This window comes from Cavia porcellus, unplaced genomic scaffold (genome assembly GCF_034190915.1).
Source record: "Cavia porcellus strain 051 isolate PalLab524CR breed Dunkin Hartley unplaced genomic scaffold, mCavPor4.1 scaffold_18, whole genome shotgun sequence".
NCBI lineage: Eukaryota > Metazoa > Chordata > Mammalia > Rodentia > Caviidae > Cavia > Cavia porcellus.
In genome coordinates, this window is record NW_026947501.1 from 37,630,432 (window position 1) to 37,652,652 (window position 22,221).

Genomic DNA, 22,221 nt, shown 5'->3' on the forward strand with positions numbered 1-22,221 from the left:
GGGCCTTGAAATGCATGCATGCATTTTCCAAACGCACACACTTTGTTTAATATATATGTGCCTCACTAGATTACATGCTTTGTGAGGTTAAAGCCTGTCATTTCCCCCCTTTGAGACAGGGTCTTATTGTGTTGCCTAAGTTGGCTCTAAACTTCCAGGCTCAAGCCATCTTCTTGCCTTAACCTCTCCAATATCTTGGACATAAGATTTTTTTTTTGCTACTGAGCACAGCTAAAATCTGTCATTTCAAAAATCACTGTCTAAAAAACATTTAGTCTGGCAAATGTTCACAAAATGATTTCAAGCCAGACGTGGTGACATGTGCCTTCACCCCAGCACTTGGTTAAGGCAGGAGCATCACTATGAGGCCAGCTTGGGCTACATAGTGAGCTCAAGGCTATCCTGAATTACATAGTGAGACTTAGTCTCAAAAAAAAAAATTCAAGTAGTAGAGTGTAACAATGGGATGGCATACAAAAACCACCTCAGCTCGACTGAGGGAGAAAACAAACTTGCAGGAAAAAAAAAAAAAAACACTAAAAAGGAAAAGAAAATGAGTAGTTATTTGTTTTTAAAATCAAAACAAAATCCGTGTGGGACAACGGGCCCTGGGTTCCATTCCTAGCGCACACATATACACCAGAAAACACACACACACACACACACACACACACACACACACAATAAACTAATACAAATGGTAAGCTGGACATGGGTAGTAGGCAAAAATTTTCTAATGTATGCGTCTTCTAAAGTCACGTTTTGACTTTTGAACCATTAAGAATGTTTAAATGTTTGCAGGGTGGAAAATATACTGACATACTAACAGTGACTATTCTGTAAGGCTTTGTTTTCTTAAGATTTTCATGCTCGGCCAGGGAAAGCACTTTTTAGAAGTGATCTTTGGCGACCTATTTCCACCGGATTGGGAAGGAGCGCCGCTACGCACTGCCGCTACGAAGACGGCGAAGAGTCTGTTTTTAGACGGGAAAGGCTTGAACATAAGAGGGTTCTGGGGCGCTGTGCGGAAGGCACATGAAGGGGTGAGGTCAGACTTCCGGGCGAACTGGGAACGGATGCGAGTCCTGCACTCCACGAACCTTCCAGAAGTGCGAAGAGTGAGAAAAAAAGGGGCAGCAAGTCAGTAGCTGCCGCAACGCCAACGACGCAACCGAGACAGACGTCCGTCGCGTAGCGCATCAGCGCTACTCGCAGGCGCCGCCGTAGGCGCACACCGGAAGGGGCGGGGCTTCGAGCGGCATTCTGCGCGGGGCTCTCGCGAGAGCAGTGGGCAGCGGAAACGCAGTCTGTACAGGATGCGGTTCCTGGTTGCGTCGCTCCTGCTGAGTGTCGCAGCGGCGGGTGAGACCCCCCCTCCACTGCCCATCCCACTCTTGTCCCCAGGCCCTTCACCTTCATTCACACCTCCAGTCACCACCTGCCCTTGCTTTTCCTCTGCCGTGCGCACTCCTCCGCTTGCTATAGCTCCTGCTCCTCTTCCCCGGGTTCTCCCGTCGCCCTCGGTCCCTTCAGCGCTAAGGAATCCTCTGCTCTTCTCCTGGTCTGCCCTCCACAGTCCTTAATGGTTTTTCTGTTTCTGTAGCCTTGCTGCCCTCAGAGCAGCCACAGCTAAATCAGAGCTCCGAAGACAGGAACCAGTCGGCTGCACTTCAGCCTTCTACAAACAACAGCGACTGCTGCCCTTCCCCCGGGATCCAGCCGTCTGTTCCGAAAGATCCACACCTCTTTTCGGAGTCGAACCAGCATTCCGGGAAGGAAGAAAAAGACGGGTCCAACGTGCATCACCAGATCCTGAAACCACATACTGAAAAGGGGGAAACGCAGCAGAACTCACAGAAACCGGACCTTCACAAGTCAGAGGCGCCGCAGCTCCGGGAACCAAACCCTGACAAGTTGGAGGCGGAGCAACACTTGACCCCAGAAGGAAACAAGTCGCTCTTAGAGCAGCAGCCCGCACAAGAAGGCTCCAAGCCCATATCCAATTCCCCCTCTGGTAACAAGGGAACCGCGGTTGAAAAACTACCACCTGTGTCTAAGACTGAAGTGACAGTGATCCCTGACCTCACGGCTCCCGGGCCAGAGGGAGAAGACAAGTATTCAGAGGCTATTCAGGATGTGGAGCCCAAGGAGGCTGAAGAGAGTGATGATGCAGAACCAGAGGAGGGATCGCCTCCTGAAGAAGGGAAAGAAAAAGTGTCAGAGCCTGCTTCCAGGGAAAACCGGGAAGGGACACCTTTGGATTCCATGAATAAGGACAAGGATGGACTTAATAAGAAAAATTCAGAAAATCCTGAAAATGCAGAGAGCAGCCATTTCTTTGCATATCTGGTGACGGCAGCCATTCTTGTCGCTGTCCTCTATATCGCCTATCACAACAAGCGGAAGGTAAGTCAGCCATAGCCATAGAGAATTTCCTCCACCCTGAAAATGTGTGGGCAAGTATCTAACACTCAGTTGCGGTGAGTGCTGAGGATTTTAAGATAAACCCCACTAGGGCTCTTTGTTCTTGTAAATCACGTGTTTTCTTCCTGTGATCCGTTTCCTCTTTAGTGTTACTGCATTAGGTGCCAAATTAGGACATTGTTATGACCTGACCTAAAAGGGATCTCCCCAATCCTTGAACTTGGGACCTTCACAGCCTCAGTGGACCTGAGTACTTGATACATGGAGCTCTTCTTGTCCCATTTTTCATGCTTGACATAGCATATTATTTCCAGTTTCCTAATCTATTTTCCACCTGTATTGGCAGAAAGAGCAGTGTCACTTAAATAAGAACAGCAAAGAGCCCGAGAGTCCTCTTCTGCAATCGATGAGAATTAGAAGAAAGCAGAAATTGCGGAAGCCTTTTTTCCTTGGCCTTATTAGGGATTGAACTTTTACTTTCACACTGAGGTACATCCTCATCCTTTTTTAGATTTTTATTTTGAGACAGGGGCTTGCTACAATGTTTGGTTGTCTAGACTGGGCTCAAACCTGCAATTCTTCTGCTGAAGTCTCCCAGAGTACTGGAATTACAGGCATGTGCTGCCATACTGGGCTCATACATTTTTTATTTCTTTAACAACATGTGATGTAAAGTGATATTCTGTCCCTTAGGACCACTCTAAACGATTGCATTTTCTAACTGAGCCCTCCGATTTTAGAACATTGGTTCAGCAGCTTGGTTAAAACTGGAGAGTTCAGTTCACGATGGCTGTCAGGCCTAAGGCTGTAAAGAAAGAGGGCAGACTATTGGTGAAAATGTGGCTTCTTTATTCTCCAAGTGTTCATAATGAGAGTGATGAAGTTAAGAGTGCATTAATGGCCAGGTGTGATGGGTCATGTCTGTTCAGAAGGCTGAGACAGGATGAGATAAGTTAATAAGACTGTCTCAAAATTTAGAAACAAAAAAACCCTTGGGGCTGGGGATTTAGCTCAGTGGCATAAGCACCTGCCTTGCAAGCTGGCGGTTGTGAGTTTGATCCCCGGTACCGATAAAAATGAAAAAGACACCAAAAAAAAAAAAAAAAAAAAAAAAAAACCCCACAAAAACTCTTAGGGGGGAAAAAAAAACAAAAAACAAAACCTTGGTGATGTAGCTCAGTGGTAGAGTACTTGCTTAGAAGGTATGATTCCTTGGGTTTAATCCCAGCACCCCCCCCAAAAAAGCAGTTGATAAAGCTAAGGGACCAAGGAGTGCCTTTGTAGATAAGAAACAATTACAGATCATGCTTTTTTTAAAAAATGACATGCTGACAGCCTCTAGGGAGTTTGGCAGCTCGCTGAGTATCCTAGATCAGATGAAACAAATTCATCCAGCATACCTTGCTTCCATTTGTCATTTCTTATTAAGCAACATTCTGATGTGATTAGGCCCCATTCCCATTACAGTTTGTGTGTGTGGCAGGAGGATTGAACTCAAGGGCTCTAGGATGTTAGTAGGGTGCCGTAACATTGAGCCCCGCCTGGTAGGGCACTTGGCTAGCATGTGATCCCCAGCACCACACACACAGGGTTTAGGCCTCTCTGTGGGCGTCCTCCTATTTCTTCAACCAAGGTCATTAACAAATGTCCTGCCAGGTGAGCCTCTGATTTCAGAGACTGAAATACGTCATTACAGAGCCACCCTTTAATCCTTTTCTTTTTGCTTTTTCCAGATTATTGCTTTTGCCTTGGAAGGAAAAAGGTCCAAAGTCACTCGGCGACCAAAAGCCAGCGATTACCAGCGTTTGAACCTAAAGGTAAGGAAGGAGCCTTGTTCCCAGGAGGATGTGCAACAAACAGGCACAGGAGCAGACTGGCGTTTGGTGTGGCAGCAGCAGTTAAATCTGGGGGTGCTACCGTCATGCCCTCCCACCCTTTCTAGACTACAAACTAGAACCATCCACATACTATATATGTGTCGCCAAAGTTAGAGCTAGAAGACATCTTTACTTACTACAGCTCCTTCCCTTGAGGGACAGGCCTGCCCCAAAATGCTGTCATTTCCTTCCTAGATTTCCATTCAAAATTAGGACTGGATAGCCACTCCCTAGACACAAAGGCCTAGGCTTTTTGCTGGACAAGCTTTTAATAGGCATATGAGTCAGCTTGGGAAATGGGATAAAAAGTAAAATCAGATTTACTACATGTGGGGTGCAGCCAGTGTAGCTACATTTCTAGGAAGCTCCCAGAAGACCACTGCTGGAGCCACACTTCAGGTGGCAGAGCTCCTCAGGGGAGTCCAGAGCACACAGGCCTCCTGCTGCCTGGATCAGGCCCTGCATCCAGCCCTGGGCTACGCCTCCTGAGGATGGCCAGTTTGTCTGTGTCAGGGAGAGCAGCCCTCCCTCCGGAGCTGAGCACAGCTCGGGGAGGAGTGGCACAGACTTGGCAGGGCAGGAAGTCGGCACTCCCTTTAGGGCAGGTGCCCACAGGCACCTTTCCTGCTCCCTTCTGTTCAGCAACAGGGAGGGTATTGGTAACGAACAGTCAGTGGCCAGCCAGTGGCCAGCCGTGAACTGTTCTGAACTTCCTGCAGGGGACACAGCTCATTCGTGCAACTCATACGAGTTAGAAAACCGGCCACTTTGCTCAGAATATCTTCACTAACTAGCCGATAGGTCAGCTTCATAATCAGCTCACTACTGTCCCTGATAACTGATATTAGAGATTTTTTTCATTCATCATAATGGCTCCCCAACCCCGCTGGAAACAAGATAGTTTACTATTTTAAAATAGTACATGAGAATAGAAAGCAGAGGGCAGGAGTTCATATTTCCTCTGCCAAGTATATTTCTCTCTAGTGTATGTTTTGTTTTCATACTGACTGTAAGACTCATTATTGTTTTCTGTTTTTCAATTTTGGAGACAAGATTTTCCTATGTAGGCCAGGCTGGCCTCAAACTCACAGGGATCCTCCTGCCTCATCCTGAGTGCTGGGGTTACAGGCATGTGTATCACCACACCCAGAAAGAGTCATCCTGAGGTGGTGCATACTTATGAGCTCAGCTACTCCAGAAACAGAGTAGAGGCTCACATGTGCAAGTCCTCCTGGGCAACTTAAGGAGACCCTGTCTCAAAATAAAACAAAATTTTTTGGTACCAGGGATTGAACTCATGAACTTACACTTACCAAGCAAGTGCTGTGCTACTGAGCTATATCCCCAGTCCCTTCAAAATAAAAAATTTTAAGTAAAGGACTGGGGGTGTAGCTAATGATAACAGTGCTTGCCTATTGCTAGACCCTAGGTATAAGCCCAGTGCCACCAAAAAAGTAAAAATAAAGCTAATCCTGCATCTCCAGCCCTCATTCCTGTGAATTGCTGTCTTACAGTGAGGGATCAGATTGTCTGAACCCTGGATCTCTTCTTTTTTTTTTTTTTTTTTTTTTTGTCTTTTTCCTTTTTCCTTTTTTATCGGTACCGGGGATTGAACTCACGACTGCCTGCTTGCAAGGCAGGCGCTTATGCCGCTGAGCTAAATCCCCAGCCCCCCTGGATCTCTTCTTCCACTGCAGCTGCTATAAGGTCAACTGTATGGTGGCATATTCTCTATAAAAAGATAAACATAACCGGTGGACTTTGTTCCTCTCATTTCAGCTTTGATTTGTAACTACAAGAACCTTGTCCTCCCTGCTGATTTGTTTCTGAATCAAGAAAAATGAAGAAAAAAGCAATGTGACCTCAGTAGGGTGTGATGGCAAGTCTGGCAGAAGCGGTGGCCATTGCTTTGGGTTTTGCACCTGCACTTTGGTGGTGGTGTTCTTCTGTGTTCTCCGTATTTATGCTGACGTGTTCCATCCATCCTTTCCTCCTCCACGTGTGAGCTGAGGGAGCGTGTGGAAACGCGGCTGTGACTGAAGGGACACCCCAGGCCTGGGCAAGCTACACTGCTGTCCAGTCTCCCCTGACCTTGGCTGTGTGGCTGTGTAGTAAAGTTAGCCCTTGACCATAGCACTGCGCTCTGCACTGTTTATGTCTGCAGCTGTAGGAGGCCGCAAGCAGAGGTGCCTGCGGTCTGCCAGGGTGTGGAAGACGGAGAAGTACTGGAGGGCAGAGGCTCCTGAGAGCGCATGATTCTCTGCAGAGGCTTCAGCAGCAGCCCCGAGCGGCAGGTTAAAGGTGCTTTATTGCCTGCAAGTCTAAGCCACTTAGCATACGTTCTTCACCTTCTTCTGATTTCCTATCACTGGAGACAAAGCGCATCCACTTCCCTGTGGTAGCACTGAGCCCGAAACCAAGCCTGAGGTTTGTGTAAGCGGAGCCTCCGTTCCCATCAGAATTTTGACAGGTGTGGCTGTGCTTGTTGAAATAGGAACCTTTTGGCTGGGGATTTAGCTCAGCAGCATAAGTACCTGCCTGACAAGCGCCAAGTTGTGAGTTCGATCCCAGTACCAAAAAAAAAAAGAAGTAGGAACCTCTTTTAAAAGGGCAGATTCATACTTTAGACAAGAAAACATAGGAAGGTTTTGGTCTGGATTTTTTTCAAAGGGCTTTCATGAAACAGGTTTCCCACAAACTCTATTTAGCATTTATTGGCTAAAATAAAATGGATTTATATTTAGAAACTTAACTGCACTGTCTGCCCATTTTACCTTAATCTCAATGATCCTTTCACCTAAGATGCCAAGGATAATTAGTAAAAATTCTCCTGCCATCCCATACCAAGGACCATTAAATTTAAGAAATCCAAGGACTTTAGCTTAGCCGCATAAGCACCTGCCTTGCAAGCAGGTGGTCATGAGTTCGATCCCCATTACTGATAAAACATTTAAAAAAAAAAAAAAGATGAAAGAAATCCAGTGGGCTCCCCCGGGGTACCTTAGAATAGTGTCTTGGATCACACTTTGGATGAGGTTTTATTTCAGGCTGTTCTAGTCGTGCTGCCCTAGAATAGGGAGGTGTAGCTCAGCTAATCTCAGGGACCTGCCAGGAATGTGGGAGGGGAGGTGGAGGAAGCAGTCTGAAGAAGAGCCCACCCTGAGTCTGTTGTGCACCTGACTGGCAGCAGCTTGGGGCGCGGAGCTGAAGTTGTCATTCTTGACTGGTAGTGAACGGGCTGGGGCTAAGGGCAGGGAGCCCTGGTAGTGCTCCATCTGCTGGTGCCGTTGTAATGTTATTTTCTTCCCACCCGGGGGAATCCCTCGCAGCATCCCCTCAGACGCTGATGATTTTATTGCCCTGTCTGCCTTTCTGTCAGTGCCTGTCTACACTGGCTCTTTCCTTGTTTTATTTTTTTCTTCCTTTCTTTTTTTTTGTCTTTTTGAGACAGGGTCTTGTTATGCAGTTCAGGCTGGCCTTGAGCTCACTTTGTAGCCCAGGCTGATCTTGAACTTGGAAAGATCCTGCCTCAGCCTCCTGAGTGCTGGGATTACAGGCGTGAGCCACCACGCCCGGCCACACTGGCTCTTTCCTTCTGGCCTCCTGCATGCCGGGATCTTCCCAGCTCCTACCCGTGCTGTTTGTTTTTAATGCCACTCTTCTGCTATTCCAGAAATGTTGCCTCCATTACTTTGTTTGTTTGGCACTGGGGGTTGAACCCACAACCTTGCACTTGCCAGGCAGGCACTGTGCCACTGAGCTATGTCCCTGGCCCTGCACCCATTACTTGCTGTTGGTTCTCTTCACGGCTTTTACGGACACACTGTGGTCCCTGTCTGCTTCCTGGGTGCTGTTTCCACGAGGTAGGCAGTTGCCAAGTGGCCAGACCCAATGGCTCATTCTCAGAGCAAGGTCTTACACTTGGAGTTGGGCGCTGCTGACCATGCTTATGGACACCCCCTTTCTTGGTGTCGCTGACTCTGACTCTGTGCTGTCTTTTCCTCTCTGGAGGGGAAGAAATTCTCAGAGCCAGGCTTCATTCCTTTCACTCCTCAAAAAGGCATCCATTCTTCATCCTCTGAGTGACTCCTGTTTTTGTCCTTGGCCTGCTTGCCAAAGAACTGAGGCCTACAACAAGCCGGATAGTTTGGCTAGGGTACCCTCATGTCTCTCAAAATTGGGTTTCTCTCTTCCTCTCAGCTGCCCACTATTTCCAACTGCAGTCTGTCTGCCCGTCTTCCTTGCTTCCCCTTGCCACACCCCCAGCCATTTCACTTTTCTACGGAATATTTTTTCAGGAATCATTTTAATTGGTTCTTCCTGTCTTCTTCTGTGTCTCATGTAAGCCAACGCTGCCTCATGTTGGGTGTCCACCTTTGACTGTGCCATTATTCTTCTTTTGCATTTCCCAGCATTTCCCAGCTTCCTGTGGTTGTCCTTTGTTTAGGTTTTCTGCCATCTTTTGCTGTCTCCAAATCCCCATTTCTTTAAGGCCACGCCCAAGTTTTCCATTCCTTCCTGCCCCATACCACAAGATGGGCTCATTCGGTTCCATTCCAGTAGCTCTTTGCTTTGTTTTGTTTTGTTTTTGAGACACGTTCTCACTAGTCAGTTCAGGCTGGCCTTGAGCTCACTTTGTAGCCCCGGCTGATCTCAAACTTAGAATGATCTTCCTGCCTCAGCCTCCCAAGTGATGGAATTACAAATGTGTACTACCACACCCAGCTTCCAGTAGCTCTTAATAATGCCACTCACTCATTTTGGAACTTCAGTGGAACAGGGTAGTCAGTGTCTGCTATCTCTCATTCTGGTCTCTCCAAGAAATCTAAAGCTCTTGGGCAGAGGATATAGCTCAGCACCACAGTGCCTGCCTGGCAAGTGCGAGGTTGTGAGTTGATCCCCAGTACCCAAAAAAAAAAAAATGTAAGCTCTTCAGAGACAGCCCTTAGCACTGTTACAGCTGCCACATAGTGACATTCCTAAGGCACGTCAGTCTTCTTCCCTTGCATGGCTCCGATGAGGGCAAACAGCTTGCTGGCTGCTGGCTGCTGTGATCTTATACATGTTGGTTTTTGCTCTTAAAGAGAATAGAGAGATAAGGTGGTGTCAGAAACCAGAAAGGTTGGCGAGTGTCACAGTCTACACTGAGAACTATCACTGCTTGTGCTGAAAGTGCCCCGGAGGAAATCTCTCACCAAAGGAAGCCTGTGTGTGCCTGAGCACGAGCTGGCTGGGCAGCTGTGGAGGAAGCACACAGAACTTCTGACTCCCTGCAGTGTGGGCATCCTCTCCTGCCCAGCTCGGGTCAAAGGGCGGGTGTCTGCCTGCAGTCATGGATGTTAGTAGAGGAACTTGTTTTCTTGCTACAGATTACTGAGTACATGTTCAGTGTTCACTTGTGGGTTCTGGAGAGGTGAAGGCCAGCACATCTAGAACAACTAAAACCACTTAGAAATAAATGACAACTATGTATACTGAATTCTTCCCCATGATAGCTTTTCATGAACCCGTCAGTAATAGAATACTACCTGCAAAATTCCTAATGGTTATATTCATTTCCTTCACCGGGCCTTGTTTTTACAGGGTAACCTGGTGCAGACTGCTGGATGTGATGAAAGCTAGAGCACTTTACACACGTTCTGAACTGTCTGACCGTGGAGGAAGGTGTGCTGTACGGCAGACCTGTGCTTCCACCAGGCTGGCTCCTGAAAACCCTTGCTAGGAAGGCTGAGTTTGGCATTGCCTTGCTTAAGGATGCTGAAAGCAGTTTTTTGAGGTTTAATGTTAACTGTACGCCCAGAGCCAAGGGCAACTTTCAGCTCAGCCAGATCCACAAGTTAGATGTGAATTTCCTGCATATTCCAATTTACAAACTTACCTGTAAAGGTTCAGGTCTGAGCTGTATAATATGGAAACTGCCAACAAAGCCAGCCTCCTTACATGCTTGATAGATTTAATTCATGAGAGATCATGTTATGTGAACATTTGATTGTTGAAATTGTTTCCCTTCTGTTTGCCTGATTAATAGATTGCCACTGTTTAGCAATGTTTTGTATTTTTTCAGCTTTTTGTAACTTAATTAACTTTATATTTTTTTAAACCTTGTTGTGGTCTAATGAAAGTATTTTTCAGTATGTGATGTTTTGCTGTAAATGCCATGTCACTGTAGTTTTGTGTTATTGAACAGAACCAAAATAAATTTCAGATATCAGAGTAGTGAAATTTATTAAATTAGTGGTATATAAAATAAGGCTAACATAAGACTGTTGTTTTTAACCTTTAGCCTTTATCTCCCCTTCATCTTTTATACTAGTTGAACACCCTAATCTGAAATTCAAACTGCTCTAAAATTCAAAGCTTTTTGTTTGTTTGTTTGTTGTCTTTTTCCTTTTTATCGGTATCGAACTCATGACTGCCTGCTTACAAGGCAGGCGCTTTATGCCGCTGAGCTAAATCCCCAACCCCAATTCAAAGCTTTTTGAATGGTGGCATGATCTTATGTGATTGGTCACAGCGAAATGTACAAAGTAACTTAAATACTGTTTTTCTCACTGTGACAAGGTCTCACTGTGTAGTCCTGGCTGGCCTCGAACTTGCAGCAGTCCTCCTGCCTTGGCCTCCCAAGCGTTAGGATTACAGATGTGCCACAGTGCCCAGCTACGTACTATTTAAAATTACTCTGAGTAAGGTGAATGTGAAACAGAATGAATTGTTTGTTTGAATCTGGGTCCTAGTCCTAAGATGTCTCATTACGTATATACAAATACTCCAAAATTTGAATCAGAAATTCTAATCCCAAGCATTTTAGAAAAGGGATGCTTAACTTCATATGTACCGGCAAACTGTAGGAGCCACCCACAGGTGGCTTCCTATGTTCTGGTCCTGACTCCTCACCCCAGCCCTCCTCCTAGCTAGGCAAGGGACACTTAAGCTGGTGTCCTGACACTGTCACCTTAGTGATGTCCTCAGCTGTGCTCTTGATCTGGAATGCTCCCTCCAGCCACTCGTCCCAGCCAAGTCATGTCAGTCTGTCCTGACCACTAGCATTGCCCTTCCCTGTGTAACCCAAGGGCAGAGGATGAGTGTCTTGGCATCAGCACATTGAGAACCAGGTGCCAACCCCTCACGTGACAGTGTAGACTCCAGTACAGCACCAAGAGTGAACAAGAGGAAAAACCTCATGGCAGGACCAGATCACTCTGTCCACTGGCCAGCACTCTCAGAGGTTCTGCACACTGACCCCCCAGAATCTGTACTGATTGTCCAGAGATGGGCGGCCTGGGGAAGGGACCAGAGTGTGCTTATAACAAGCCATGGCAGTGTGCGGGGCAGCAGCCGAGAACAGCGGGTTGCAAAAGGTGGACAGATCATCACCTGCAAGAGCTGCCGCTGGACACTGATTGGTGTTCGGCCTAAATCAGATACAATCTAAGTACTTCGTGTGTGCAGATTTAATGCAGAAAGGCATATGGGTGAGTCAGGGATGTGCCAGTTCCTCTGAGTCATCCCTGGCCAAACTACTGCTGCTTCTTCTTCTGTGCTTGGATCCTGGAGCCAAGATCCTTGAGGTCCGAGTACAAGTTCCGCCTCAGGATGGCACTGCTGCACAGCAGGGCCCCGTGCACAGCCCCGAGCAGGCCACAGGTGGAGATGTCCTGGCCTAGGAGACATGAGCAGAGGCCGTGAGTGTCACCCCATGGAGGGGAGGACAGGGCCACCCTGAGGGCCTCAGATGAGGGCCAGGCATATGGAGCTGCAGAGAGCCCCAGGGCCTGAGGATGGGAACAAAGGACTTGGGTTGCTGGGGACGCCCAGGTCTCAGATCTGGCCCCCAAGGCATTGTACCTGTCAGGTAGAGGTTGGGGATGGGGCTCTGGGCCCTCATCAAGGCCACTGTATAAGGGTGCAGGCGGCTCAGGTCGTGGTCAGCCCCATAGGTTGTACCTCGAGGAGCAGCCAGATAGAACTGGTTGGTCAATGGGGACCCTGCGGTCACACTGTCCACCTGAGGAAGCAAAAGGATGAGAGTAGGGACTGGTGAGACCCTGGTCTCCTGCCCGGGTGGGCTCTGTCTTTCCTGGGCCCAGTTCCCTGTCCTCAGGAAAGGGCCTGCCACACCCCAGCCCGCTGCACACTCTACCCCCTACCTTCCCCTCCAGCTGTGGGAACAGTTTCACGGCCACCGACATGCAGGCTTCGATAAAGGAGTTTTTGAGTGTCTCATAGTCGGCACCCCGCTTTCCCTTCGGCTCCTCCTGCCACTCTTCAAACCACTCAAAGGCCATGGGCAACAGCACGATCATTGTAGACCGATCTGGGGGTGCAGAGCCAGGTTACCCTGCTGCCTGCCCTGCCCGGCCCTTCCAGCTCCACTGGGCCTTAAGCCCACCTGGGAAGCGGTCCTCCCAGGTCGGGTCCTTGGTGGACGGGAAGGTGATGAAGAGAAGCGGGATGTGTTCCACGGCCTTCTCCCTGGGCAGGGAGGTGTAGCGCTGCATCCTGCAGGTGAGGCGGGGACTGTCCATTCCAGCCCTTTCTCCCCAAGGCCACCAGCCCCAACACCAAGGACCCTTCACCCCTGGGACCCCCCCCCCCCAGGGAGGAGGCTAAGCCCTGGAAACTGCCCTCCTCGCCTGCCAGGCTCCACCCAGTCCAGCACACGCACACACACGCCTTACGCTTTGTCCGGGTCCGTGTCGAAATAAACATAATAGTTGGTGGACTGCAGTCCCAAGTCCTGCTTGGTGCCACGCAGGCAGACGAAAATGGACATCATCCCCATACTAGGCCGCACCATCCCCAGCTGCTGCTTCACGGCTGCCAAGTGGGGTGGTGAGGCCTATGAGAGGCTGCTCCCTGCCCCATAGCCTTGGGACACCTGCTTTCCAGCCGCACCCAGGCCTTTCCCCACCCTTTAGTACTGGAAATTGAACCCAGGGAGCACAGAGCTCCACCTTGGACAGATACTCATTAAGTGGCCCAGGCTAGCCTTGAACTTGCCATCCTCCTGTCTCAGCCTTCTGTGTAGCTGGGACACAGGCAAGCATCACCATCCCCATTTTTATCAGCATTTCTTTATGAGCTTGCAGATGCCTTTTTTCTGCTGCTTCCCATCCGATACAGCCTTAGATACCTCTTCACTGTGAGCATCTTTATTCACACACAGGCTCACAGCACAGCGGGCTTGCACATCTGAAGGACAGTCAGGCTAACTACCTCACTCCTCAAAGTCTTCCAGTTACAGCTGGGCCCCGTGGTACTGGCCTGTGGTCCCAGCTCTCTAGGAGGATGGCAAGTCTGAGCCCAGCCTGGGTAACTCAAAAACTTAGCAGGACTCTGTCTCAAAATATTTTAAGGGGAGGTGAGACCTACAAAGGCCCCGAGTTCAATTCCTAGTGCTGCCAAACAAACGATGGAAGTCTTTGTTGTTAAAATTGGCTGGATGTGGCAGCATGTGTCTGTAATCCCAGCACTCAGGAGGCTGAGGCAGGGGGATCACTGAGTTTGAGACCAGCCTGGGCTACATAATGAGTTCAAGGCCAGCCTCAACTACACAGTGAGACTTTGTCTCAAAAGCAAAAAAGCAGATGATACCTGCTTACAAAGGCCACAACAAGCAAACAATAGTTCTTTGCAAGCCTTGATTTCAGTATTAACTTTTTCTGGTGTTGGGGGCGGGGTTTTTTTGTTTGTTTGTTTGTTTGGTTTTTTTTTTTGAGACAGAGTCTCACTATGTAGTTCATAGTTTGTAGTGGCCTTGAACTCACTATGGAGACTAGGTTGGCCTCAAATTCACAGTAATAATCCTCCTGCCTCAGCCTCCCAAGGCTGCACCTGGCTCTTGGTGTTAACTTTTTTTTTCTACCAGAGATTGAACTCATGACCTCATGCTTGCCAGGTAGGTGCTTATGCCACTGAGCCAAATCCCCAGACCCTTGGTGTTAACTTTAACACAAGCCACCTAGTAAGTAAATACTACTAAGTAAACAAGGGACATAAGGTCAAAGGCTGCCAGCCCTGCCACTGGGCAGTCCCTGCCACACACCCCTGGGCTTCCCTACCTGATGGTGTCAGATGCTGGCTGAGGCCCACAGAGTAAGGCACAAGTGTAAAGGCTGGCTTTTGGTGGCACTTCTCTGCTATGGTTTGGGTAAGTGACCCCTACAGGGGTGGGACTTCAAGGAAGGAAGTTATGTCACTGGGGGTGGGAGTCATGCCCTAGAAGGGTACAGGTGCTCCTACCATAATGCCCTGTACCATCACCAGCTCAAAGCACAGGGGCAGGTGACTACAAAGTGCAACCTCTGAAACCCAGAGTCAAAATAAACCCTTTCCACTTTTGAAGTTGTCTCGAGATTTTGTCACAGTAGCAGGAAACTAACCTTAGAGACAATTACAACTGCCACCCCCTGCTACTCCATGAGGAAGCCCAGCACCTCACTTCCCTGCCCTGGCTCCACAGGGATCCACTAAAGCACTCGAGCGAGCGGTGGGCAGCTCCTTCCTCTTGCTCTGCAGACTCCACTAACCCAGCATCCCAGCACATCCGGAGCTGCTCTGTCCTTTCCACTCCCCACCCCAGCCAGAGGCCAGTATCAGGACCCCTGTCATCCTTCTTAGGTCACTTTTTGCTACAAGCCTTCTTCGTCCAGATCACACCAGCGGCTTCAAGTCTCATATACTGAAGCCACTTCAGCTTAATGGCTCAGCCTTGCTCCTCTGGGTTGACCTGCCCAGCTGCCCCCATAGGAAGAGAGAAGCCTGTACCTCTCCACCGGGGAAGCGCAAAGAGCTGGGATTTTGATAGCCCAAGGTTCTGACAAGTCAAGTTTGCTTGTGTGGACCTGTTGCCCCAAGCATAAATGCTGGGATGGTGCCAGTGGAGACCACAGTCCTCACCTTCCTGCTAAGGACAGTCACAGGGGTGGCCAGGAAGAGGGCCACGTCACCCAGCTGAGCGGGTGGAAGAAGAGCAGTGCATATCAGTCTTTACCTGGCAGGCAGCGGGCGCTTTCCGGCAGCAAGTGCTGGTAGGTGTTCAACAGTCCGGCGTCGGAGATCACCACGGGGCAGTAGATGTTCACCAGCTCTTTTCCCTTCTCCACACTGACACCTGCAGGCACAAGAGCTGGACTCAGGTTCCAGGAACACTGGGAAGAGCCCTGATCCCCTCCAATCCTTCCTGGCCTGTGCCTCGTTTTCTCAGAATCGGTGTGGAGCCTGCCAAGGGCTGGGCAGGACAGGACCCCCAGGCACGATGCAGATTCGGGGAAATCCCTTCCACAAGTCCACTGAACTATTAGTAGAACCAGATCAAACAACTAATATTCTTTGACCTTTCCTAAAATGGCAGTTTCATATGGTTCAACCTCCCATTTTTGGCTGCCTGAAAATACTGAGCTCTTTCAGCCCTCTGTGCTTCTGCATATGCTGTTCCACCTTCTGGGAACCACCTCCCCACCTCACCCCCCAGCTCCCTCGCACCCCAACCTGGCTCAAACCCTGTGCCCCTGTGAGGTCCTCGCTGTCCCACGGTTCTGTTGCCACCACCTCTGAATATGTTTCCACATGGTCCTCCAATCACTCTGCCATGTGATTCCATTGGAGTCTGGAAACTTTTCGAGATAGAGGTAGGACTTACTTTTGTCCTCATCTTTTATCATGTAACACATGAAAAACCCCTGGATACCTTCAGAATGGAGCTGAACTAACACACCCATCCCACTGCACAGGCCCCTTGCAGCAGGAAGCAGAACTTGTTTGCAGGCATCAGAGAAAACCTTGTACAACTGACGACCACCCACAACTTCTCAGTCTCTTCTATAAATGGGTTCTTTAAGGTCACTAATTGCCTTTTCCTCTTTATTTACTGATTGATTGATTGATACTGGGCTGTCCCATCATCACCACCTCTTCCTCAATGATTCCTCTGGCAAATTCCTGTTCATGCCAGCTCTGTTCTCCTGGAGCACCTTCTTGGGCCCTTGCCTGAGGCATCATTAAACACCCCTAAGCCTCACCTTGGTCGGAATGTTCTGCTACCTAGTGTCCTTCCTACACAGGACTCTTCAGAGAGTTCATTTGTGGTGGATTCTGAGACCACGTGAGTAACAGCACCCACCCGAGCCAGGCAACCAAGACCACAGGCTCGGGGCTGGAGGTTTAGCTCAGCGGCATAAGCGCCTGCCTTGCAAGCAGGCAGTCGTGAGTTCGATCCCCGGTACCGATAAAAAGGAAAAAGGCAAAAAAAAAAAAAAAAAAAAAAAAAAGACCACAGGCTCCATTTCTGGCTGACCCATGGGATGCCCAGGCTGCCTAATGATTCCTTCGGGCACTGAGCAAACACTGACGCACCTCAGTGATGGGCTAACAGCTATCAACATAAAAAGGTCACAGCCTCTCACACAAGAAGGGGGTCATATTTTGATATATAATGATGAAACACTGTTTGGTTTGGTTTTGTCTTTTTGAGACAGGGTCTCACTATGCGGTTCAGGCTGGCCTTAGGCTCACTTTGTAGCCCAAACTGGTCTTGAACTCACAACGATCCTCCTACCTCAGCCTCCCAAGTGCTGGGATTACAGCGTGCACCACCACATCCAGCCTGAAACACTGTTCTTTGGGGACTGTGCGATCCATTATCCTGCTTCCTTTTTTACCTCCAGACTAATTGCCATCCCCCAGCTGCTGTTCTGCGGCTGATAAGAGATTTCCCTGACATGAGGAAGGTTATACAGCTATAGCTCCTGCTCTTAGTGAGACCCTAAAGCCTTCACCCCAGCAGAGACCTGAACTTAGCTCCTGTTCTCAGTGAGACCCCAGAGCTCTCACCCTAGCAGGGACCCCAAAGCACAGGGCAAGGCTCTCACCACAGGCTTTGCCAGCTGAGTCCAGCAGCACACTCTGCACAGTGGCCTTCGTGAGGACTGCACCCCCAGCCCGCTCAATCACAGGGATGGTGTGGAAGGCAATCTCGCTGGAACCCCCTCGGGGGTAATAGGAGCCTTGGATGTAGTGGTCAACCAGCAGGGCATGCATGGCAAAGGCGCTGTGGCTGGGGGTCACACCTGTGGAAGAACAGAGGGCGATGAGTGGGAGGAGCAGGCACCAGTACCTTTCAGAAAGGAACAGGGACAACCTGGGTCCAATCCAGGATCCAAATGTTGCCCAGAGTCCAGGGCCACCAGAGGAGCTGTCTCCGTCCCACACGGGACACCTTATAGATCCTGGAGTGCGTGGGAATACAGTCCCCTTGCTGCCAAGACCAGGGAGCACCAATTGGGTAAACAGGAAAATCACTCAGGAAGCTGACGGAGGAATTTCTCCAGAGAGTCCAACAGTGGACAGACTTCTCATCTGCAAGCTCCAGGGGACCTGTGGTCTATCCTGCTCTGATTTTAACCAAGCAGATTAGGGAGCACAGCCTGAGAGCGAGGAGGGGAGTCCCCCATCCTCCAGAAGCCGCCAGCACCTGTGACCAGTACACACCATAAGTGGGGAAGATGTAGCTGAGCACGGCCTGGAGCTCAGCAGAGGCCCCAAGCTGCTGCAGGACCTCAGCCAGGCTCTGTGTGGACGCGCGAAGGAACGGAGAGAAGCGAGTCAGCAGCCCACACCTGTTCAGGAACTGAACCACGGGCAGCGGGAGGAACTTCAGTATGATCATCTGACTGGCTCCATTGGATACTGCCTGGAAAGAAAATGAGCTGTAGGGGACAGATCTCATCTCGGGAAGAACTGCGACAGATTCACCACTCCAATGGCCTGTGCCCTGCAACACCTAACCAAAGCTGGACATTATTGAGTTTATATTTTTCTTTTCTTTTTTTTTTTTTGTCTTTTTCATTTTTATCGGTACCAGGGATCAAACTGCCTGCTTGCAAGGCAGGCGCTTATGCCGCTGAGCTAAATCCACAGCCCCATGAGTTTATATTTTTAAAAAAGCTTGCCAGGTATATAGCTCAGTGGCACAGCACCTGCCTGGCAAGGGTGAGGTCAGGAATTTGATCCCCAGTATCATACACCAAAAAGTTTATACTCTGTTTTTCCCTCCCTACACACACAGTGAGTTTTTTTTCTTCCCTGCTCAAATTCTTTCTCAAAAATCCCAGTGTGCCAGGAATATAGCTCAGAAGCACAGTGCCTACCTGGCAGGTGCAAGATTGTAAGTTTGATTCCTGGTACCAAAAAAAAAAAAAAAAAAAAAAAAAATTCCCAGTCTGGCCAGCCACAGTAATACACACTTGTAATCCAAGCTCCTTGGGAAGCTGAGTCAGGAGGATCACAAGTTCAAGCCCAGCATGGACAATTTAGTGAGATCTCATGTGTCAATCAGTCAGTCAATCAATCAATTGGATTAGGACTCTAACTCAGCAGTACAGTGCTTGCCACAAGAACCTGCGTTCAGTCCCTAGTACTGGAAAAAATAATCCTAATCTGATCTGAAAGGAAATAATGATCAGATGACATGAAAACAGCCTGGTCAGGGAGGGAGCAAAGTGTGTTCCAGAGGCCAGGGTGAGGTGGCAGCTGCTGGGCAGAGCCTCCGTGGCAGGAGAGGCCAGCAGGGCAGACGTAGACTTAGCTGGGGCCTGAGGTGAGGACAAAGATGACTGCTCTTCCATCCTCACCTCTCCCACACAGTCATTCCAGCAGCTCAGCCTTTCGGGGAATAAAGAGTGTCCACATTACCTGCACCAGCTGCATGTACTTGTCAATAACTGCTTCTTCCTGGGGAAACTTCTCCTTGAGGCCTTGAATGTATGCTTTCCTCCCACTGTACATGGGGAACTCCTTCCGGCCATCGGGCCTTTCGAGCACCACCATGTCAAACAGCGGGCAGAGCAAAGCCCAGTCCAGCTGCCCTTCTGTGATCTGGTCCAAGATAAACCGGCCAGGGCTGCCCTCCTTCATGCGCCCAATGTAATGGATTCCTGTGGGAGGCAGGAGAAAAGCAGTGCATGGGTAAAGGAACTGAGCCAATGAAAAGTGGGGGAGGAAGAAGCGGGGGAGGTTGTCTGAGCCAGGCCAAGTCCACTCCCAGAGAGGGCTGCCCACCCTCCCTTGTGGGAGATGGCAGCAGGCACCCCCAGATCCTAGCCCAGCAGGCACAGTGGGATTCCCGGAGAGAAGATGGCATTCTAAAACATCAGAAATGCCCAGTATCACCCCACAGAGGCTGCTCCAAGTCCCTTAGAGATACAGCCATGTTCCCAAAGCTTTTCCACCCAAGACTTACCCGTGTCAAATTCAAGGCCATTTTTTCCAAAGGTGTGACAACAGCCCCCTGCCTTGGTATGCTGTTCCAGCACCAGGACTCGCTTGCCAGCTTTGGCCAGAATCGCTGCTGCGGCCAGGCCCCCGATGCCACTGCCAATCACCACCGCATCAAGCTTCTCTGGCACTTGGCTGACTGAGAAAGCTGCAGCAGAAAGAGGTTTCCCAGTCAGGGGCAAACAAAGAAAGAGAAACAAGCACTTCTCTAATGCACACAGCGTGAGACCTCTAGAGCCTAAACAGCAAGATGCTCTTTAAATTTTATTTATTTATTTTTTGGAGACAGGGTCTCACTACGCAGTTTGGGCTGGCCTTGAACTCACTTTGTAGCACAGGCTGGTCTCAAACTCACAAAGATCCTCCTGCCTCATCATCCCAACTGCTGGGATTACAGACATGAACCACCATGCTCAGCTTTTTTTTTTTAATGCTCTTGACTAAAATGGCTCAACATTTTCACCTGGGACTCTGCAGGCCCAGCCAGGTCTATGCTAAACAGTGATTTGGTTTGGTGAACTGACTGACCCAAAGCCACTACTATTGGTGGATTGTCACTGTTTCAAAGAAAGTGGGAATCAGGAAGCTATGACAGAACAAAACCAGAGATAACAACAGTGCAGGCGCACACAGGAAGCAGCCAGAAAGAAAGAAAATTGAGGAAGCAGGGCAGGGGAGAAAGGCTACAGGCCCGGAGGATCCCACATTCACGAGCTGGGTTTCTCTGAAAGATGCAGGGTCTGCAGATGCCAAGGGAGAAGCTGGGTTGTGTGGTGCAGAGGCTTGGGCAGGACAGAGAAGTCACAGCACTGCACCTTCACATCCGGAAATGGACGAGGGGTCACTACATCAGAGGATGAAACCCGGGAGCTCACACTGCTGTTCTGGCACTTCCCACACAGGGTCTGCTCTCTAAACATCACCGCCCCAGAGTGGAGACCTGGACTTGTTCAAGCAACAAAAGAACTTGCAAAATTTACTTTTCATGTGTTTAGGAAGACCCATAATGAAAACATTTATTTTACAACACTGCCCAGAATATGTATGTGTCTACATAGGACAATAAATAATAAAATTATTTATAAAAAAAATAAAATTATTTATGATGCACTCTGACTTCTCTGACCATCCCTCCTAGGGTACTGAAGATTGAACCATGGGCACTCTGAGTTACACCCACACTTTCTTTGACTCAGGGCCAATGAGTTGCCTGGGCTGGCCCTGAAATTGGGATTATAGGCATGCACTACTACTGCATTTTAAAAAACTAATTTAGCTGGGCATGGTCATGCATACCTGAAATCCCAGCATTTGCTCTGGAAAACCCAGGACACAGTTGCCCCAAGGGCGTGAGTGCTTCCCTGGCAAGCCAAAGTCTTGTCACAGCCTAGTGCTGGCCCTGCCAGTTGAAATCACTGAGGCAAGAAGATGGCCGTAAGTTCAGGACCAGCCCAGGCTACATTGTGAGTCTGTCTCAAAAACAAAACAACAACAACAACAAAAGAAGGACAATGAAAACAAAATGCTAAGTGCAAATTCATTTCATAATTCACTGACGGGTCACAACCTGTTTAAAAAGAAACACTTAAACTAGTCATTTGGTTTTTAGATCAGCTCTAATTGATGGTTGACTTGCTAATGGTTATGCTGTAAATTAGAGATAGAGTTCAAGCTAAAATTAATCTCTAAAGTCCAGAATATTAGTCCTTTGACACAAAACAATATTATTTCTATGTTACACAGAGAAAAAAAATCTATTAAGTGAGAAGGTCGCTAGCGATCAAATGGGATCCTGGTTTTTTGTTTTTGTTTTGGGTTTATTTTAAGCAGTAGAACTCTTTCTTTCAACCTTGGAATGAACCCCTCAATTTGTTTTTTAAAGAGGAGGGTGGAGATACTTGATCGGAAGGATCAAGGATCGGAGCCCGAGGCAGCCTGCTGAACCTCTTCCAAGTTTCAGAATCAGTCCTATGAATTGCGATCATACTTATCAAATTGTTCAATCACTTGACTGGCATAACCCAAGCTCCTATGAAGGCTGGGAAAGACTCCTGCCTGGCTTTTCCATGCACAGAGGGTACATAAAAAAGGTTCCACAACAAAGTGGGGGAAAGGCCTCTATTCCTGTGACCCAAAGCGATGTCACCTGACAGGGTCAGGACTGGATTGGGACAAGTCCTTGGTTTGCCAGGACAGTGCCCGCGCCTTTGGGGCCAGTGCTCCGGGTCTGCCAGGGCAAATACTTTCAACACAGGTGGGCGCGACAGCCAGGCGCCTCCAGGCGAGAAAGCCTACCGGGACACCTTACTGCTGGGGAAACTGAGGCCCAAGTCAGGCATCAGCTCAATCTACACGACTGGGAAAGCAAGCTCGCTAGAAGGCTCGAGTGCAATCGCAGACTCCAGGTTCCCCCTCGCTAACCTTGTTTGAGCACCTTCTTCCTGGCCTCCTTATCAGTCACGAGGGGAGCAGGTGGTCGCTTGACGTCCTCAGAGAAGGGGTTCGGGGAGCGCCCTCGAAACAGCCCCAGGTAAACTTTAAGAAAGCCAGCCAGCAGGAGGACCGCTAGCAACACCAGCGTGAGCCACATCGCGCCGCTTGCACGGGATCCCAGCAACAGGTCCTCTGCGCCTGCGCTCGGCTTTTA

At 49.1% G+C, this 22,221-nt stretch overlaps 2 protein-coding genes across 4 annotated transcripts; one reads left to right on the plus strand and one right to left on the minus strand.

Annotated features, from left to right (window-relative positions):
* The first annotated feature begins 1,079 nt into the window (after positions 1 to 1,079).
* On the plus strand, positions 1,080 to 10,517 carry Tgoln2 (trans-golgi network protein 2). 2 transcript variants are annotated; one of them, XM_005003318.4, is made up of 4 exons: positions 1,080 to 1,362; positions 1,604 to 2,406; positions 4,158 to 4,241; positions 9,885 to 10,517. In XM_005003318.4, the coding sequence occupies exons 1-4, from the start codon at positions 1,317 to 1,319 to the stop codon at positions 9,921 to 9,923; spliced, it is 972 nt and encodes a 323-aa protein (XP_005003375.1). In that variant the 5' UTR covers positions 1,080 to 1,316; the 3' UTR covers positions 9,924 to 10,517. The 2 variants fall into 2 exon arrangements, with proteins under 2 accessions (XP_005003375.1, XP_063085728.1); XM_063229658.1 differs by having other exon boundaries at positions 1,098 to 1,362; positions 6,081 to 10,517.
* A 1,220-nt stretch (positions 10,518 to 11,737) lies between these two features.
* On the minus strand, positions 11,738 to 22,207 carry Retsat (retinol saturase). Of its 2 annotated transcripts, XM_063229650.1 has the most exons (11): positions 21,996 to 22,206; positions 19,540 to 19,722; positions 18,993 to 19,234; positions 17,790 to 17,991; positions 17,171 to 17,368; positions 15,295 to 15,414; positions 12,980 to 13,118; positions 12,691 to 12,800; positions 12,449 to 12,615; positions 12,147 to 12,306; positions 11,738 to 11,961 (listed from the first exon to the last, which is right to left on the minus strand). In XM_063229650.1, exons 1-11 carry the CDS (start codon positions 22,162 to 22,164, stop codon positions 11,819 to 11,821), a joined length of 1,833 nt encoding a protein of 610 aa, XP_063085720.1. In that variant the 5' UTR covers positions 22,165 to 22,206; the 3' UTR covers positions 11,738 to 11,818. The 2 variants fall into 2 exon arrangements, with proteins under 2 accessions (XP_063085720.1, XP_063085721.1); XM_063229651.1 differs by lacking the exons at positions 12,691 to 12,800; positions 12,980 to 13,118 and having other exon boundaries at positions 21,996 to 22,207.
* Between the last annotated feature and the right edge of the window lie 14 nt (positions 22,208 to 22,221).

Coding starts and splice junctions, on each gene's coding strand:
- Tgoln2 (XM_005003318.4), top strand. CDS start 1,317: ATGCGGTTCCTGGTTGCGTCGCTCCTGCTGAGTGTCGCAGCGGCGG. Junction 1,363..1,603: donor GCTGAGTGTCGCAGCGGCGG/GTGAGACCCCCC, acceptor CTGTTTCTGTAG/CCTTGCTGCCCTCAGAGCAG. Junction 2,407..4,157: donor CCTATCACAACAAGCGGAAG/GTAAGTCAGCCA, acceptor TGCTTTTTCCAG/ATTATTGCTTTTGCCTTGGA.
- Retsat (XM_063229650.1), bottom strand. CDS start 22,164: ATGTGGCTCACGCTGGTGTTGCTAGCGGTCCTCCTGCTGGCTGGCTTT. Junction 17,992..18,992: donor AGTACATGCAGCTGGTGCAG/GTAATGTGGACA, acceptor TTTTCTTTCCAG/GCAGTATCCAATGGAGCCAG. Junction 12,307..12,448: donor TCCCACAGCTGGAGGGGAAG/GTAGGGGGTAGA, acceptor TTGCTTCCTCAG/GTGGACAGTGTGACCGCAGG.